Here is a 19,085-nt window from a genome sequence, read left to right as displayed (position 1 = left end):
ATCACTCCCAGGACAACCAATGGAATGTTCTATGTCATCGGGACGCGGGGCGGGTGTTATTAGGCTAATTGTGATTGGTGCAGAGACGTGAAGCGAGCGAGGGGCCTGCAGTGGCCTTAGTTGCCGGTCTGTAGATTGTCTTTGCCACGTGAGGAAGCGGCGGTCCCGGTAGTGACGTCCTAGAGAGAAGGAGCTGTAGCTACTGACGTCAGAAAGATGCCAAGAAAACAAGATGTGGAAGACGAGGAGCAGGAGAGAGGAAAGGAAGCAGGTGAGTATCATAGCCCCACATCAGGGCTGTATGGGGAGTGATGGGGGAGGAAAGGGGGGTGGGAATAGGGAGTGATGGAGAGGGGGGTGGGAATAGGGAGTGATGGAGAGGGGGGTGGGAATAGGGAGTGATGGAGAGGGGGGTGGGAATAGGGAGTGATGGAGAGGGGGGTGGGAATAGGGAGTGATGGAGAGGGGGGTGGGAATAGGGAGTGATGGAGAGGGGGGTGGGAATAGGGAGTGAGGAGAGGGGGGTGGGAATAGGGAGTGATGGGTGGGAATAGGGAGTGAGGAGAGGGGGGTCGGAATAGGGAGTGAGGAGAGGGGGGTGGGAATAGGGAGTGAGGAGAGGGGGGTGGGAATAGGGAGTGGGGGGTGGGAATAGGGAGTGAGGAGAGGGGGGTGGGAATGGGGGGTGGGAATAGGGAGTGAGGAGAGGGGGGTGGGAATAGGGAGTGATGGGTGGGAATAGGGAGTGAGGAGAGGGGGGTCGGAATAGGGAGTGAGGAGAGGGGGGTGGGAATAGGGAGTGATGATGGGGGGGTGGAATAGGGAGTGATGGGGGGGTGGAATAGGGAGTGATGGGTGGGAATAGGGAGGGAGGAGAGGTGGAAATAGGGATTGATGGGGAGGAGAGAGGGGGGCGGGAATAGGGAGTGATGGGAGGGAGGAGAGGTGGAAATAGGGATTGATGGGGGGAGAGGTGGGAATAGGGGGTGGAGAGGGAGAGGTGGGAATAGGGGGAGGAGAGGGAGAGGTGGGAATAGGGGGAGGAGAGGGAGAGGTGGTAATAGGGAGTAACGGGGGGGAGAGGTGGGAATAGGGAGTGATGTGGGGGGGAGAGGTGGGAATAGGGAGTGATGGGGGAGGGGTGGGAATAGGGAGGGAGGAGAGGTGGAAATGGTGATTGAAGGGGAGGAGAGAGGGGGGTGGGAATAGGGAGTGATGGTAATAGGGAGTGATGGGGGAGGGGTGGGAATAGGGAGTGATGGGAGGGAGGAGAGGTGGAAATAGGGTTTGATGGGGGGAGAGGTGGGAATAGGGGGAGGAGAGGGAGAGGTGGGAATAGGGGGAGGAGAGGGAGAGGTGGGAATAGGGAGTAACAGAGGGAGAGGTGGGAATAAGGAGTTATGAGGGGTGCGGGAGAATAGGGTGTGAGAGAATGGGGTGGTGTATCTTATTTTCAATATATTCACATGTTTACATAGCCTTCAAATCTTTAAAACCCCTCTGAAAACACATCTATTTTTTTTTTATTTTTTTTAAGCTACTACTCATACTAATGCACCCTCTCCATTTGCTCCACTTGTTTCAGCTCTGCCCTCCCCACTTAGAATGTAAGCTCTCTAATGAGAAGGGTCCTCCATACCCTTTAGTTTCATGTTTGCATTTATTTTGTCCATCTTGTATGTTCCTGTTTTATGTATATCCTGTTTTCCCTTCTGTCCAGCACTGTGGCACCTTACAAATCTACGATAATAATAACAATTAGGCGCACAGCACCAGACAGTGTATAAATTAACTCTTAAAGCCCCTTAACCCTTACGGAACTTCAGCTCTGGACATTAAATGTTTGGGTGGTTGGGGGACCTGGCCACAGTGGATATTAGCCGGGATTGTTCTGGGCACTACATGATTAATAGCTGTCAGCATTACGCGTCTGCCTTGTCATGCTGACTCAGCCCTTTTCTCCTTCAGATAACTGTACCACGCCTCTAATGTCACACTCTGCTCTTTTTCTTTACAGACAAGGTGGTGAAGAAAGGAAAAAAAGACAAAAAAGGAAAGAAATCGGTAAGCAGGAGAACATCATTATTTTCTATATGTGTTTGCTGAACACTTGCAGGAACTATTAACTGAGCCACACATGGGCCTATTAATACACTGGGGAATTATTTGTTGCTTGTCTGTTGACATTTAGTCACCCAAATGTAAGTATGATAAACCTGTGGTCCCTACTTGTTGGTCTAATATCCCATTTTTATGGTGCAGGTGACTACAATAGTAGCACATTATTGTATTCAGCTCCAGGGCGTGCTCTGTTTAATAGTGAGTGGGGATAGAACAGCTCTTAGCCAATCAGATTAGTGGAGTGTTGAGTGGGCGGATCTTGTTATAGACGGTGACCTGTGACAAGTTATTTTCAGTGAGGAAAGAACCACATGGAGTCAAGCCACAGGCTGAGGGCAAGTCTCTAATATTTATACAGTCAGCGGTCTTAATCACTGAGCCACTCCCAGATAAAGGTAGACTGACAGAACCTGGTTCCCCATTATTTTCCTGGTTGGAGAAAGGTTGTGTTCACTAAAATGTACTTTTGGGTAGACATATGCTATACATCATCATCAATTTATATAGCGCCACTAATTCCGCAGCACTGTACAGAGAACTCATTCGCATCAGTCCCTGCCCCATTGGAGCTTACAATCTAAATCCCCTAACATACACACACACATATATAGAAACTAGGGTCAATTTGATAGCAGCCAATTAACCTACCAGTATGTTTTTGGAGTGTGGGAGGAAACCGGAGCACCCGGAGGAAACTCACACAAACACGGGGAGAACATACAAACTCCTCACAGATAAGGCCATGGTCGGGAATTGAACTCATGACCCCATTGCTGTGAGGCAGAAGTGCTAACCACTACGCCACTGTGCTGCCCATATACAGTTAAAGCATGTGAAAACTATGGTTGAAATGTAAGGAATATGTTGATTTTGGTGTCTGCTTGGATCCATGTTCTGCAGAAATACATCCATAGTTTAGTTAATAGAATAATTCTTAATTGGATTGGGGGCATCATATCATCATCATCACCATTTATTATTGGCTTTGCATATATATGTATCGATACCTATTCAGGTAAGAATGACATACTGGAAGCCATGGATGCAATAATGAGGACTACAAGAATGTCTTGTACTGCTCAAGGCTGTAGTTGAACAAATGGAATCTTGCGTTTTCTAAGAGACATATAGAAGTGTAGTTTGCTCTCTTTGTTGTTGGTACTTTCTAGTATCATTGGTTCAGCATATGCGAGGCAAAATATATGGTATCTGCAACAGATATTGAGGGATATTGTGTATATATAGCTCAGGGCCAGGTAACTAATGAGCCTATTGATGTCTTCTTAAAATATTAAAGCCCAAAGTGTTTATTTTAACTCGCTATTTAAAATCCTTCTCCAGACAATTTCTTTTTTTAATTTCTGTCCCCAGTTGCTAGGATGATGCAAATCGTGGTTACTTATTGTTCTGTGGCCTTAAACGACCACCAAAGCCTGACATTCAAGTTATCTTGTATAAAAGCTCCTATCATTTACACACACATATCTGTGAGTATTGCAGACTATCAATAGAATGGAAGATATTTGAGACTTTCTGTCTGATCCCATTGTGGGACACTAAAGTTGGGTGATAACAGAGAACAATAGCTTGCAGTGAGTTATAATGGCGAATGCAAATACCTTGTAAAAGTATGGCAGCTTTTCCATATATTTTTGTGACTGTTACTAGTAGCTCTTTTATACAAGATGCCTTCATTATAATTTGAAATCCCCACTGTGGTAACTATTGATGCTGGGATATCCTATTTTGTCAGAAATCTCATTAAATTGTAAACTGCTGAAAGTGTTCGTCACTTCCAGGAATGACGCTCACAGTAGTTCTCAAGCTTCAACACTTTTCTCTAACTTGAGTCTACTATTCTCTTTAATTGGATTGATAAAATGCAACATTCATTCAGCACTGGGTCATGAGTTTGATTCCCCACCATGGCCTTATCTGTGAGGAGTTTGTAGGTTCTCCCTGTGTTTGCGTGGGTTTCCTCCGGGTGCTCAGGTTTCCTCCCACAATCCAAAAACATACAGGTAGGTTAATTGGCTGCTATCAAAATTGACCCTAGTCTCTCTGCCTGTCTCTCTCTCTCTCTGCCTGTCTCTCTCTCTCTCTCTGCCTGTCTCTCTCTCTCTCTGCCTGTCTCTCTCTCTCTCTGCCTGTCTCTCTCTCTGCCTGTATCTCTCTCTCTCTGCCTGTCTGTCTGTATGTTAGGGAATTTAGACTGTAAGCTCCAATGGGGCAGGGACTGATGTGAGTGAGTTCTCTGTACAGCGCTGTGGAATTAGTGTCGCTATATAAATAACTGATGATGATGATTCATTTATAGCAGCTTCTAGCAAATTGTGAATTGTGTTATATGGAATTACAGTACCACTGCATACTGCACCAGTCTCTGCTTGTAAGCGGGGGTTGCATACACAAGCACATGTGTAAGATTCAGTGGCTAAATGTAGACACTGAATCCTGTAGACAGGAGTTGCTTATTTTAAGGGAGAGTCTTAACAGTATATATTTTATGTATTATATTTTATTTTCCCAATGCTTCTTTAAAATATGATTGTTAATGGATGAAGGTATAAAAATGTTCTGGTTTACAGGACTTTACACTGTTTTGCTGGTTTGTCTCCTTGCAGAGGTTCACAGTTTGGTACAGTTCCATTATTTGCTTAGTCACATTATCTCCCTGAGCCCTCCTGTCAGTCTTATGGAGTGATAATCCTTTCACAATATGATTTATTGGGTTGTGGCCCAATAGTAAGAAATATGTGATATCGTTAGAGGTGGGGGTAAGATGTCATAGGAGGTCTAGTTGGATCCAAAAAGGTCTGTGAGATATGATGGAAAGACGGCACAGGGGTGTCACCACTTTCTAAGATTTTGGTCATAGCCTTGCCAGACAATAGTAGAAAGCCGTCTAGCATATACATGCCCTATGCTAGGCGGAATTAAGCAATTCAAATATGTGACATTAGGTGAGTTATGGGCAACAGGCTGCCTAGGGCAATATGTGGCCCCTCCACCTGTGGCCCCCAGCTCTTTCCTGCTTTATTGTCAGATTTGTTTTTAATAAATTGTAACAATTGTTTGAAATGCTATGTGTGCAGCCTTGTGATGTAGTAATGTCATCTGATGTTCTCCTGACAGTTTTTCGAGGAGCTGTCGGCAGATAATAAGCAGGCTCAGGAGGAGGAGGCCGCCAAGGAGCGAGAGAAGGAACAAGAGGAACAGCAGCAGCAACAGGTGGGATACTAAGATGTGTGTTGGACGTAGGCTACATCTCGCAGCCAATGACGCAGGGGAAGTGATTAACGTGAGGCTACTCTGGCCCCTTTTAGAAATATCATTTAAAAAAATGATCAATTGCAGTAGGTGGTAGTGGTAAAGTTAGTCTCGTTCAGTTGTTTATGTACAGACTGTCAGCATTGGGCCAGTGTGGCTATGTCTGCAATCCCTCCCGCCCGGAACTGGAATGGGACAACTGTCTAGTGAACTCTGTTGCGCAATCTTCCAAATTAGTGCAGCAGAAAGCATCAAAGTCGTTGGCAGGTGAAGCCCTAGAAGTCTATTCAGATTGTCTGACTCAGACAATGGTCAATTCTCTTCTATGGTTTGGGTGAAAGACAAGGCAGCCTGCTTCAAACCATCTTGTGCTATGTGTGTGAGATGCTTTGTCTCTTCGATTAAGTTTGGCTGTCGGTCCTTCCTGGGCCTTCCTAAGTCCAGTGTAGATCAACCACGTGAGTCCTCTTACACACACTCATCAGATTGTACCATGGGTACATTTTCTAGAAGTGAATAGCAGCAGGGAAGTGTTGCAGACAGTGGTCGCATTGTGACCTTCCCCTTTTTCACCCATAGCGACCTACTTCAAGACCTCTCCTGAAACCATATCCGCATGGGCTGAAGGAGAATAGGGGGACACGGCCATCCCGCTGTGTCTCTGGAGCTTTTACTCTACTCTGTCTTACTCCACTCTGTGTATATTTAAATAAAGTGCTTTAATCTAGTGTAATTATCTAGATGAAAGCGTCCAATTGGCACCAACCATAATGCCTATTTTATTACATTTCTCTAACCGTATTAGGCTTTGAGCAGATAGTAGAACATATTTTCAGCCTCTTCATGTCAATACGTGGATAATGCTTTGACAGTTCCCTGGTGCATTGTGTTCTGTTTGCTCGCTCATTGTCCCTGAAATCTCCATGTTGGGGGTGATATGTTGGAGAAGGAATTAACTCTGTTTTAAGCGTAGAAGATAGTCCTGGAACTATGAACCCCCTGATTAAATTGTGTCCTATATATGAAACGTGCCCCCTTATTTTCACAGCAAAAGAAGAAAGACAAGAAGAAAAAGGACCGTCGGAAACAGAAGGGGGGGGATGATGACGAGGATGATGAAGATCGGGTGATCACAGAGAAGTTAAAGAAGCTGTCGGTTCAGCCCAGTGACGAGGATGATTCAGGTAACGTGGGGTGTTGGTGCCTGCGCTTTATCACTAAGGGCCCAGCTTTATGGCTGAGCTATATGTACAAGAGTCTACCAGCCCCCGATAGCAGAGGACACAGAGCAGCTCTGTCTTGTGTGTAATGTGGTGAGAAAACAAGACGCAAACTGTGCGTCACTAGCTCAAGTCTTCACATTGCTGCACAGAACAACCACACACAGGTTTAAAAGCTTGTAGCAATGAATTGTGGGTAGAGACCTCCACCATATCTTCCCCTGTCCTTGCATTCGCTCAGTGTAGACCTTTTTAAACACCCAATTATTTTGAGCAAGTTGCTGACAACTGTTTTGTCCATAATTGAGCTCATTAGTGCGTAACATTCTGGCTTTTGTCGGGTAAAACGGAGCGCGCCTTTAGACAGCGCATCTGTTCATTGGGTGGAAGGATAAAAGGACAAAAAATAAAACCCCTTGTATCAAGAAAGCATTCATGTATTTCCAACTGGCCCGACAGTAATATTTCTGCACAGAACCGTCATCTACAGGATTAAATGGGTAGACTGTGTCTTAATCTGATCTCTTCCTTCTCTTTCTAGACTCTGCCCCAGCTCCACGACGTGGTAAAACCCAGGTACACTTGTTTTTATTTCTGTTCATACACGATGTTCCACATTGATGTGTTTAATTTACATTCTGTACAGAGACTAATGTGGGATTCCTAGAGATTATACTGGGATGGAGAATGTGTATGGAAAAGTGTTCAGGTCACATTTGTATAACGATACCAGGCGGGATGTGCCACAGTGGTGGAAGTGGACCTGTATCCGGTCGTATGCCAGACCGGCACGTCGTCTTCTGTCTTCATTGTAACGCTATTAAATTCTGTTCATCCCCATACCGCCACTTCTAAATTTCCACTCCGGCCACCGGATAGTGGGGGAAAACTCTTAAAACTCTTAATACATGCAATTTGGATAATTTGTGACCCATTAATTGTAATTGAAGCAAATGTCTTATTTTGGGGGCAAGTATACTCCTATTTCATAATGATCATGATCATGATTGTGTTTTGTGATGTCCCCCAAAATAATGTCACCTCTAAGTCTGTCATGCCAGAAAGGGTTGGGATCGCAGGTGAGTTCACCAGAGTTTGGTAACATCCATTGGTGGAATGTCACATGTTCTTATTTTGTGCAGACGTCGTCTTCTGGATATGGGCAGATAATAATGTTCACAAACTTCGTTCCATTGTTTTTGCCAAACTCTGGGATTTGAATGGGCTAATAAGCTCATACTTAATAGAAACATGTAAGGTGTTATAAGTGATGTTTTAATGCAGACATGGTAGCTTGGGGTATTTGGGCAAATGTGGGCATCAGCCCCCTCCCTGTTTGTCTATATGGGCACCGACCACCCTTTTAAAGGAGTTCTTCATCCAAAGTATGCATAGATATATGAAATACACATAGATACTAGACAGTTCCTAAAAAACAGTTCCTAGAATCCTAGGAATCCTTCTGCAGTCACTGTGAGGAGCACTGCTAAATAATTTAATGTGGTGGGGTATGCAAGGGGCTTTTCTGCTGCTCTCCTCTATGGGCCTCCTGTCCTGGCAGACTCCTCCTTCAGCGTCGCGTGACTTGTTAAGCAAATGTTGTTTTTTTTAGAGAAACCCTTTAATTCGTTTTATGTCCTAGTAGTTATGTTAATGTTTCTGGTAGATTTATATAAAATCATAAAATAATCTAAATAAAAAAATATTTAAATGGCTAATAAAAGGTTTAACTGAAAAAAAGAAATGCAGAGTGTGCATGCAGCCTTTTCAGTGTTATCCAGTAAATACAGCCCTCATTCAGGTAGATATTAATATTTTATTTTTACTTGTGGTAAATATAACTTTTCAAAGCAAGTGTTGATCACCGTGAATCAGCGTTCGTGGGCTGTCATTCTCTTGTAGGGGAGAAACATTTTTGCCGCCCTCGGCGATGGTAGTGGGGAGGAAGAGGACGAAGAGGAAGAGCAGGCAACAAAAAAAGATAAAGGCAAGAAATTAAAAGTAAGTGACGTAACGCAGCCACAATATTAATCTCATGCATTAGTCTACCATGACATAGCTGCATTGTATGTCTCTCATGTTGTTTCATAGGAAGAGGAGGGGAAAAAACAAAACAAGAAGGGAAAGAAGAATGAAACGGTGAAACAAAAGGTACTTCCACCTCTACTGATCGGTCTTCTCTTTCCCCAGCTTCATCTGTTTCTCTATCTCACTGTGTGGTCTTCTCCTTTCAGCCTCCTAAAGAGGACAAGGAAGAAAGCGAAGAGGAGACTCCGAAAGAAAATGTAAAAAGCAAAGTGAGTTTCTTTTTCTCCTGCTGGGTAACATGGAGCGAATAGCTGAGTCTGACCATCCCCCTGCAGGGTGACGAGGGAGCTGTGGGACAGAACTTCCCCCTGCAGGGTGACAGACAGGAGGGAGCTGTAGGGCTGCCCCTGCAGGGTGATGAGGGAGCTATGGGGCAGAACCTCCCCCTGCGGGGCGACAGACAGGAGGGAGCTGTGGGTTTGCCCCTACAGGGTGATGAGGGAGCTATAGGGTGGACCCTCCCCCTGCAGGGTGACGAGGGAGCCGTGGAGCTGACCCACCCCCTGCAGGGTGACGAGGGAGCCGTGGAGCTGACCCACCCCCTGCAGGGTGACGAGGGAGCCGTGGAGCTGACCCACCCCCTGCAGGGTGACGAGGGAGCCGTGGAGCTGACCCACCCCCTGCAGGGTGACGAGGGAGCCGTGGAGCTGACCCACCCCCTGCAGGGTGACGAGGGAGCCATGGGGTGGACCCCTCCCCCTGCAGGGTGACGAGGGAGCTATGGGGCAGAACCTCCCCCTGCGGGGCGACAGACAGGAGGGAGCTGTGGGTCTGCCCCCTGCAGGGTGACGAGGGAGCCGTGGAGCTGACCCTCCCCCTGCAGGGTGACGAGGGAGCTATGGGGTGGACCCCTCCCCCCTGCAGGGTGACGAGGGAGCTGTGGGGCTGCCTCTGTAAATTGAAAAATAGATTCATATTCTTGTTGTTTTCTTAACAGAAACCTCCTCCTAAAGCTCCTGATCTGAGCGAAGACGAGAAGGAAAAGAAAAAACCCAAAAAGAACAATAAAAAGCCAAAACCAGCGCAGGTAATTCCTCTCCCTGTGGTGAGGTCCCATCCCTGACTAGTGCCTCATGCCTCCGTTATGTCACAGTTTTCTAGTGAATTGATAGGCTGCTTTCTCATGAATATTGATTCAGCCCAGAAAACATCGCCCTCTGTGGGTAATGTGTAAGAAGTGATGATTTAACTTTTCATGTAAAAAACAAAAATCAGGTTGAGTGCTAGAAAGAGCAAGAACTGACTCCACCATCATCCCCGCCCCACTGTCCCAGTGTCTTACATAGGAGGCTGACACAGAGGTTTGTGAGGAAAAGCCTAAATTGTCTCAAGAAGATGTTCTTCACTCCCTCCTATGTCCATCGTGTCTGCTGTGGGTCCAGGGAACCCTTGGCTAGTTGAGCTGAGGTTTGGACACGTTGTACACCGTAGGTAGGGAGGGATGGATGGTGGCGCAGTTCTCGGGCGCCCCGAGTTTCACCATAGAGAAACAGAACTGTCTGTCTGGGACCTACATCTCGCCTGTATTACCACTTTCTTTCTTGCACTTAGAATCGTTTTGTGGCTCTTGATGATGATGATGTTGAAGATGCGGGAAGTGCTGGATCTGATGAAGGGGTGAGTTTAGAAAACGTAGCTCTAATATGGGGAGAAATCCACTTCATAGGAGCGTAGCTACACCTTTTATAATTTGTAAAACGTAAGTTAAAGCACATGTAGAAGGAAGAATAAACTACAGCTTGAAAAAGAAAATAAACTTGGGGGTAAATGTATTAACCTCCGGTTTCTTCAACTCCCACGAGTTCAGCGTCTTCGGCGCTTAAATTTAAAGTGGCGCTGCCTTGTAAAGGGAAACTTTCCTTTACAAGGCAGCGCCGCTTTAAATTTAAGCGCCGAAGACGCCGAACTCGCGGGAGTTGAAGAAACCGGAGGTTAATACATTTACCCCCTGGAGTTTGCAAGTAGCGGCAAAAGTTACTATGACCGCTAATAAACTGAGTAGAGCTATGGTGGGAGTAGAATGGTGGAGGAGGAATGGCCGCGAGGGGAAGATTTCGTTCCGAGGGTGTAGCTGCAGCATCGAAGCAGGGGCGGGCGGAGGTTGGGCTCCCGTAGAGATGTTATTGGAATGCGTTTGTTGAACGGATAAGGAAAATATCCTATGTGACACCTGGTTTCTTTGACAGTCTGGTGATGAGGATGGTTTGGGGGAAGATCAGAATGAGGCTGCTGAAGACCCTTTTGCCAACCTAAGCAAGAAGGAAAAGAAGAAAAAGAAGAAACTGGTGAGCAATACATGGGGTGTGTGTTGTCTCCTGCAAAGAGGAATGTGACACTGGAAATAACCATATATCACCCATTTACATGTGTTGCTGTCTGCTATAAAGCAAGGTTGACCCTATTATTTGATATATACCCTCCTGGAGGCTTCTTTCTTTTCTCCTATCTCCATTTCTATGTACTCTTGTGAGGTGACTAAAAGATTTCTCTCTTTTTTCCTGTCTGGATCCCTTAGTTGGATTACGAGAAACAAGTGGCCACAATGAAGAAAGCAACAGCGGCAGAAAATGACTTTTCAGTATCGCAAGCAGAACTGTCGTCCCGTCAAGCCATGCTGGAGAACGCGTCTGATATCAAGGTACTTCTAGTTTATTTTCTCTACACATTTCTGTAATCTTATGTATGTAACGTATTGTGCATTCTGTCAGTGTCTGTAACATGTTGTCTCCTCTTTCTAGCTGGAGAAATTCAGTATTTCTGCCCATGGAAAAGAGCTGTTTGTTAACGCTGATTTATATGTGGTTGCCGGTCGCCGATATGGTTTGGTTGGTCCTAACGGGTGAGTCATCGTCAGCAAACCAATCCTCTTGCCCTTTGTGCTTGCTTTGTGTGCATATTTTATTCATTGGTTCTCTTTTAGGAAAGGAAAGACCACTCTCCTTAAGCACATTGCCAATCGGGCACTGAACATTCCCCCAAACATTGACGTATTGCTTTGTGAGCAAGGTAGGAAACGCTGCATTAAATTGCCTTTCTGTGTTCTACCCATGGCGGTATTTGGTTTCATTCATGACTCTCTTCTCCTACCCACAGAGGTGGTGGCTGATGAAACGCCAGCCGTCCAGGCCGTTCTGAAAGCTGATACGAAGCGACTGAAATTATTGGAGCAGGAGAAAAGACTGCAGGCCCGACTGGAGAAGGGAGATGACAGCGCAGCGGAGAGGTTGGAGAAGGTAACGGGCACGGCTAGTTGGGTGGTGACTAAAGTAGGGTCATACAAGACCATGATCTGAGTGTTGCCTGTTCTTCCAGGTGTACGAGGAGCTACGAGCCACCGGGGCAGCCTCAGCAGAAGCAAAAGCCCGAAGGATCTTGGCTGGTCTCAGTTTTACCCCGGAAATGCAGGACAGGGAGACCAGGAGATTCAGTGGAGGCTGGAGAATGAGAGTGTCGCTGGCCAGGTAATGGCACTCGCCCACTACACCCTCTCACATTCCCCTCTCATCTTGTTCTCCAGTATGTTCCATGGAAGTATTCTTTCCGTCCATACCTTCTCTGTGGCTCCCTTACTCTATCTCCTATTATGTGGTCGTTTACCCTCTTTGTTGGTCATACATGGAACCACTTCTCATCCAAGCTGGTGCAAACACTTTATTTCCCTTTTTAAATGTTCTGTTTGTTTTTTCCCATAATCCTGGTCTCCTGTTTGTTCATTCTGTTTTCATGTTGGTAATTTAGTATAGTGCCTCTGTAATCGTCAGCCTTTCGCGGTGTAATTGTGTTTCTCTGTCATCTGTTTCAGGGCTCTCTTCATGGAACCAACGCTCCTCATGTTGGATGAACCAACAAATCACTTGGATCTCAATGCTGTCATCTGGCTGAACAAGTATGTTTCTCTGTGTTCTGATACTGTGTCCCCACCTGTAGATATAGGCGACCTTATCCTTCTCTGGTCACCAGGGGATGTAACTCAACGTTCTGATGTGTAGATGGGTGGTGGGTTTGAGGTTCTGATACTGTGTCACGATCTTCTCTTCTCACCAAGGGACATAGCTGATCGTTATAATGTGTAGAGGGTTCTGGGGTTGGATTGGGGATTGGAAGCAGAAAAGATGAAGCTATGGAAAATTGGGGATAATACGTGAATTGTGATCTGGATACAGCCAGTGCTACTCTCACTTGTCACTGGAGACTTAATGTTGGCTCTTGGTGCAGCCATATTTACTTTCCTTGACAATGGGTTAATTAATGCAGAGCCTCCAGTAACTGACTTTGGCTCATGTCCTGCGGAATAACTGCAGATAAACCCCTTTGTTCTCAAGGCAGTAAATGAAGACTGTTCTCAGCACACATACTCTTCTTTCACTGCTTCTGTACCCACCGCACAAATTCATGTTTTACTGTGGCACTGAGGAATGAATATAGAACTGGGTTGGTGACCCGATATCTGTAGTGGCCAACTGCTCCTGATCTCAATTATTCTCTGCTTTGTTGCAGAGAATGAGACTGAACGGGAGCAGTGACTTCCACGTCACATGATCTCCTCTGCCCAGTGCGGAGAGGTCACGCAGCATACCGGCGGAGGTCAAGGGAGTGCAGTGTGCTCTCCCTCCTTCCTCTGCGGTAAGTGTGGGAGGTGTGGAGGGGAGTGTGGGCATGTGGGGGAGGCCTGATGGGCATGTCGGGGAATGTAAGCAGGTCTGAGAGGCATGCGTGGGAGTTTTGAATTATATTTGACATCTGATGGCTTGAGGGGTCGTGTGTCTATCTTGCAGCCAGTGGGAGTGCTATGTAGCATGTGGTGGAATTTTGGAGCAAGTGAGGGGCATGTGGAGGCATTTTGTAAAGAGTGATATGGGTGGACGGAGGTGTTTTTTTTTTTTTGTTTTTTTTATTTTCATTCTTGAAAGTAAGGGGCACATGCGGCCCTTGAAGTATATATCTGGTTGCCCATCTCTGACCTACATTCATACTTCTCATACTGGCACTGGGGGAATGCCGAGCTAGCCCACATACTGTCTTCCACATGTGCGCACTATTCCCCAGATTTAGATGTCTGTGTATTTATTATTATATATGACCCCTAACTGTCAATATTTAACCCTCCCCAGTTACCTTCAGGGCTGGAAAAAGACACTCCTCATAGTATCCCACGACCAGGGATTCCTGGATGACGTGTGTACGGACATAATGCACCTGGACGGGCAGAAGCTGTATTATTATCGGGGGAATTATAGTAAGTATTTAGTGGCTGAAACACGGCTCTTATTGAAATTGAAATCCATGCGGCTAGGGCAGCATTGTTCAGAGTTCTGCCCAAATATTAACATCTATGGCTGTGGGGTGCTTAGACTAATTCTGTAAGATATATCTGGGCTGTGGGTGGTAAGCCCCGTACTGGAGCAGCAGGAGACCTATGACACAGTAGAGATAGTACTGAGGATAGTCCTCTATTTTCTGAAATTATAGCTTTGTCTTTGTGTCACCATTTATCTCAACACTATCTAGTCCAAGGCTTCCTAAATCCAGTCCTCATGGACCCCGGACAGTGCAGGTTTTACAGATGACAAGGGAAATAATTAGCACCACCTCCTACAATGTGTCAGTCAGTAATGAATACACCTGTGCTCCAGCAAGAAAACATGCACTGTTCTAGCTCTCTGAGGACTGGATTTGGGAAACCCTGATCTTGGAGATGAGTTCTACTGTGTATGAGGCCACCGTTATGTTTGCTGTGTTTTGCATTTTCAAACCTTCCCCCCCGATCTTCCTCAGTTCATGTTTTATGGGGGGAGGGGGTTCTTGTTAAAGGCACAGTAACCCCATATTATTTTAAAGCTTTCCCTTATGATTTATCTAATTGACTAATAAAGAAATCTATTTATATAAAAAAACAAAATGTGTACAGAAAGGCGTTCTGCCTACTTTGTGACGGTGCATGCTACAAACATCAGCTAGACAGCCCATTTGGAGCTCCACCATTGTTCATCGTTATTTCTTGTGTGTGCGGAGATCGTTTTGTTAAGGGTCTGATCTGATCCTCTTTATTTCATCCTTGCAGTGACCTTTAAGAAGATGTACCAGCAGAAACAGAAGGAGATGCAGAAACAATACGACAAGCAGGAGAAGAAGCTGAAGGACCTGAAAGCGGGAGGGAAATCTTCCAAGCAGGCGGTGAGGAGCTGTGTGTAGACAATAAGATGCTGGAGCCTACAGGAAATGATTTAATGGTGCTCTCCAGAACTCACATATAGGGGTACAACAACTAACAAGCCTCTCATTCCCTCCAGCACTCTGCAGGGCATGACTGATGAGCTGCAGCAACACTCGCTGTAAATAGAATTTAGCAATGTATAAAACTAGCATTGGTGGTTGGTATGGACCCAAGATAATGATTATTATTAGACATGTGGAGACCAGTATTTAAATGCCCTGGAACAGACTAGTGTTTGGGGGAGAAGTGCACACACATTCAAAGTGTTCTATGTCACAATAAGAGTAAAACATCTTATGAGGTGCACTAGTAATAGGAGAACATAACACTTCTTATAATTATGTGGCTCCCCATAGAACGAATATCCTCACTGAATCTTACGGCCCTCAGTCATGTTAGTATGACATGAATGAAACAAGTTAAACAAACCTACAATTCTATAAACTGATGAACATGGAGGGTCTTGCTAATTCTCCTACGTTTGTCCTGATTACTTGTGGTCAACTTTTCCCACATCCCTGTTCCCACCGCTCCAGGAGAAACAGACGAAAGAGGCTCTGACCCGCAAGCAGCAGAAGTGTCGGAAGAAGAACGCCGATGAAGAAGCCAATGAACCACCAGAGTTACTGAAGAGGCCAAAGGAATATACCGTAAAATTCACCTTCCCAAACCCCACACCGCTCAGTCCTCCCATTCTGGGTCTACACGGTGAGTAGGACTGGAACCAATCTACACTCTTTTAGTTGTGGGCAAAAAAGCCAGATAAGGGTCTAACAGTCTTTCCCATGCACTCAGTGGCCACAAAACATTATAATTTTATTTATGTTAAAAGTAACGGACAAAGGTAAAATCCACATATAGACAGGTAACTGAATAGACCGCATGACAAGCTTTACAAGTAGCGGAACAACACTAATCTTCTCTATTCTTTTATTATTTTTCCAGGGGTTGATTTTGGATACTCAGGACACAAACTTCTGTTCAAGAACCTGGACTTTGGTATAGACATGGACTCCAGAAGTGAGTGCGCGCACATGGGCTAAAGCTAGGTCAGATTAGGGTCTCTGCGCTAATTTTCATCGGGGGGAGTGGTTTCTGGCACTGGATTATTTTGTGGGTGCTGGTACTGCTCTGTATTCGTATCGGAGTGCAGGATTTGGTATTGCTATCTATCACAGGAGCCTGGATATGCTCAGTTTTAAGGGGAGTGCTTTACATGTTGATCTGTAATTGGGGATGCTATATATAAGTGGGGTAGTAATGGGGTCTGGCGCTGGTCCCTTTTTGGGAGCTCTGGCTCAATGTGCTGCTTGAATGGGGATTATTTAGAGATCCATTATCTTTTCATCCCAATAGTCTGTATTGTCGGCCCGAATGGAGTGGGGAAAAGTACTTTGCTGCTGCTGTTAAATGGGAAACTGACACCTGTAAGTATTAAGGCATTTTAGTTTTCCCTTTCTAAAGTCACTATATCATGTATCTGAAGCTGGTTTATTCACTGTTACATGTTCATCTTCACAGACCAAAGGGGAAATGAGGAAAAATCACAGATTGGTGAGTGAGGGGCAGACGGGGGTAGAATGTCACTCAGAATTCCTTGTCTATTATTCTGCATTAAACCTCGCACTGTCCCGCAGAAAGTCGGATTCTTTAATCAGCAATACGCTGACCAGCTAAACATGGAGGAGACCGCAACGGAGTACATGCAACGCAACTTCAACTTGCCTTATCAGGATGCCCGAAAATGTTTGGGGAGGTTCGGTCTGGAGAGCCACGCCCACACGATCCAGATCTGCAAGCTGTCAGGTGACTGCAGGAATAGATCTTATATAACTTCAATGTCCTCTGTAATGTGCACAGAGCCTCTATATCCTACAGCACTAACTCACTAGACCACCATACCTCTCTCTTCATTGCAGGGGGACAGAAAGCTCGGGTGGTATTTGCAGAGTTGTGTTGTCGGGAACCTGATGTTCTCATTTTGGTAAGTAGAAGGAAACTAAAACTTTTTATATTTTCTAAGATGTTCTGTATATTTTTCTTGGAAGGACCCTATGAATTCTACCACCAGGGTATAGATCCTTTGTCCTGCCAGGGAGGTAGGTGGTACTTGTAGTTTTCTCTGTAGGTTTGTCTATAATATTCAGGTTTATTCAAGCAGTCGGTCATATTCTGCTACTATCTGGAGGCCGTACCTATATGGCATCTTAAAGGATAAACTAGTAATTGACAGCTGATACCTTCCCGCAGGCTCGGTTCCTGTGCTCTCTATGGAACTTGCTGAGTGCTAGGAGGGTGCAGTGAACTACAGTTTATCATCTGTCCTCCATGTTTGGGACGTCTTTCATAGATGTGTATAACGCACATGTGAGGACAAATTATAGTTCACAGCGCTGGTTACTGTTATGTTTTTGTTTAGAAACCTCTTACACTCTTGCTGCCCATGATTCAGCACCCTGGTTTTTTTGCCATTTGCCTCCTGGTTTCTGTAGCATTTGATCTGGGCAGTTGGTTGCCTGGTTGTAGATTTTGCTTTATTGTAGTCGCCAGTCTATTTCAGGAGTTTGTAGTACCCGATCTATAAAAATTAGACTCTCCAGTCCCCTGCATGGACTTCAAGAAAGTGCTTTAGAGCCACCAGTGCACTTGTCTAAGGACACTTAGAAATAAGAAACTCCCGGCCTTGATCGCCTATAGGCAGTTTTGTTTTAGACCTTGGATGTCGGTAAATATAATTTAGAAATGTAAATGTGGCATTTGGTTAAGTCACTGGTGCACAACACGTGACTCGTCCAAGGTCCCCCTGTATCTGTCCTGCATTGTAGTAAGTAGGTCTTGCTGTGGCTGGTGTCCCCGTTCTTGCAGTAGCAGCGTGATCCCCGGCCATTCGTCAGTGAGGACAGTCTGGCAGTGAATCAGAATGACTGAGCTTCACTGCCAGACTGCCACTACAATGCCAGAGCATCGTCTCATGAGAGACTAAATCGTGGCTTAATTGTGAAGAGGTTCCACTTTCCATGTAATAAATTCTAAATAGTTCACGTTTAAGCAGGTTAAGGTTTATTGCAGACCCTTCAAATGCGTACTAGGACCCCAATGTGGTACTCCACCAAAAAATGTTGTGCACCCTTGTGTTCAGTGAATTTCATCTTTGTTCTTCCCAGACTTGAGCTGGGACTATAACCAGCTTACCGGTATTCTCTTGTGCAAGTCCTTCCCTATGCTTAAGTAGGTGGGATAAACCAGTACAACTGTGGTCCAGTTCTATTCACCAATACCACTTCTCACTTCTGCCCCCTACAGGATGAACCTACGAATAACCTAGACATTGAATCCATTGATGCTCTGTCGGAAGCAGTAAATGAATATAAAGGAGGTGAGGTGTTCTGCCTGTATAGGGCTTGGTCTATATGAATGGTAGAGTTTTAGGTACAACTTGCCTTTTTGTGAAGGGAAGAATGTAGACAATAGATCCTTTTTAGTAGGGAAGTCCGTATATGTGGGTATTCATAGTTGTCATCTATGTGTAACTTATAACCATTGGGGGATTTCTAGTGGTTTCATCCAGCAGTGACATTAATTATAGGGGACACTCTGTGCTTACAGTGATGTGTGGCTGGTTCATTCTAAAACATGCACTTAACTTGATTTTTATCAGAGTGTAAGCTCCTGTAAGCAGGACATTTCACTAAGCCCATAGTACAGGTATAGGAATATACCCTTAATCAAAGGATCGAGAGTGGGACCTTCAATGTACTATTTTTTGGGGAGGTTGGGGGGGGGGGGGGCAGGTAGTGTTTATTTGTATAGTAGAGTGCCATCGGTTACTGACGATGTCCCCTCTTCCATCAGCGGTGATTACTGTCAGCCACGATGCTCGTCTGATCACGGAGACAAACTGCCAACTGTGGGTGGTAGAAGAACAGACTGTGAATCAAATCGAAGGCGACTTTGATGATTACAAGAGGGAGGTCCTGGAGAGCCTGGGCGAGGTGATGATCAACAAGCCCAAGGACAAGGAGTGCCAGACCTGAGGAATATAATATCTCCCTGGAGATGATCCCCTCTGAATTGTGCGGAGGGAAGAAACGATGGAAGCCTCTCCCAATTTTTATTTCCATTTTTCTGCCTTGTTATTGCGGAGAATACAAATAAATATTTATATATTGACA

General features: G+C 45.4%; 1 protein-coding gene across 1 annotated transcript; it reads left to right on the top strand.

The window, feature by feature from the left end:
- The first annotated feature begins 65 nt into the window (after positions 1-65).
- ABCF1 (ATP binding cassette subfamily F member 1) lies at positions 66-19,085 on the top strand. Its single transcript, XM_075186628.1, has 27 exons — positions 66-271; positions 2,018-2,064; positions 5,257-5,352; positions 6,440-6,575; positions 7,153-7,187; positions 8,514-8,612; positions 8,703-8,762; positions 8,846-8,908; positions 9,637-9,726; positions 10,251-10,316; positions 10,886-10,984; positions 11,215-11,337; positions 11,438-11,538; positions 11,620-11,705; positions 11,793-11,932; positions 12,012-12,160; positions 12,502-12,585; positions 13,811-13,935; positions 14,761-14,873; positions 15,450-15,621; positions 15,859-15,933; positions 16,270-16,340; positions 16,435-16,467; positions 16,551-16,719; positions 16,833-16,897; positions 18,217-18,289; positions 18,766-19,085. Exons 1-27 carry the CDS (start codon positions 217-219, stop codon positions 18,945-18,947), a joined length of 2,607 nt encoding a protein of 868 aa, XP_075042729.1. The 5' UTR covers positions 66-216; the 3' UTR covers positions 18,948-19,085.

Source organism: Mixophyes fleayi, chromosome 9, assembly GCF_038048845.1.
Source record: "Mixophyes fleayi isolate aMixFle1 chromosome 9, aMixFle1.hap1, whole genome shotgun sequence".
Classification (NCBI taxonomy): Eukaryota; Metazoa; Chordata; class Amphibia; order Anura; family Limnodynastidae; genus Mixophyes; species Mixophyes fleayi.
The sequence above is the reverse complement of the archived record's forward strand: the minus strand, read 5'-3'. Positions and strand labels throughout refer to the sequence as shown.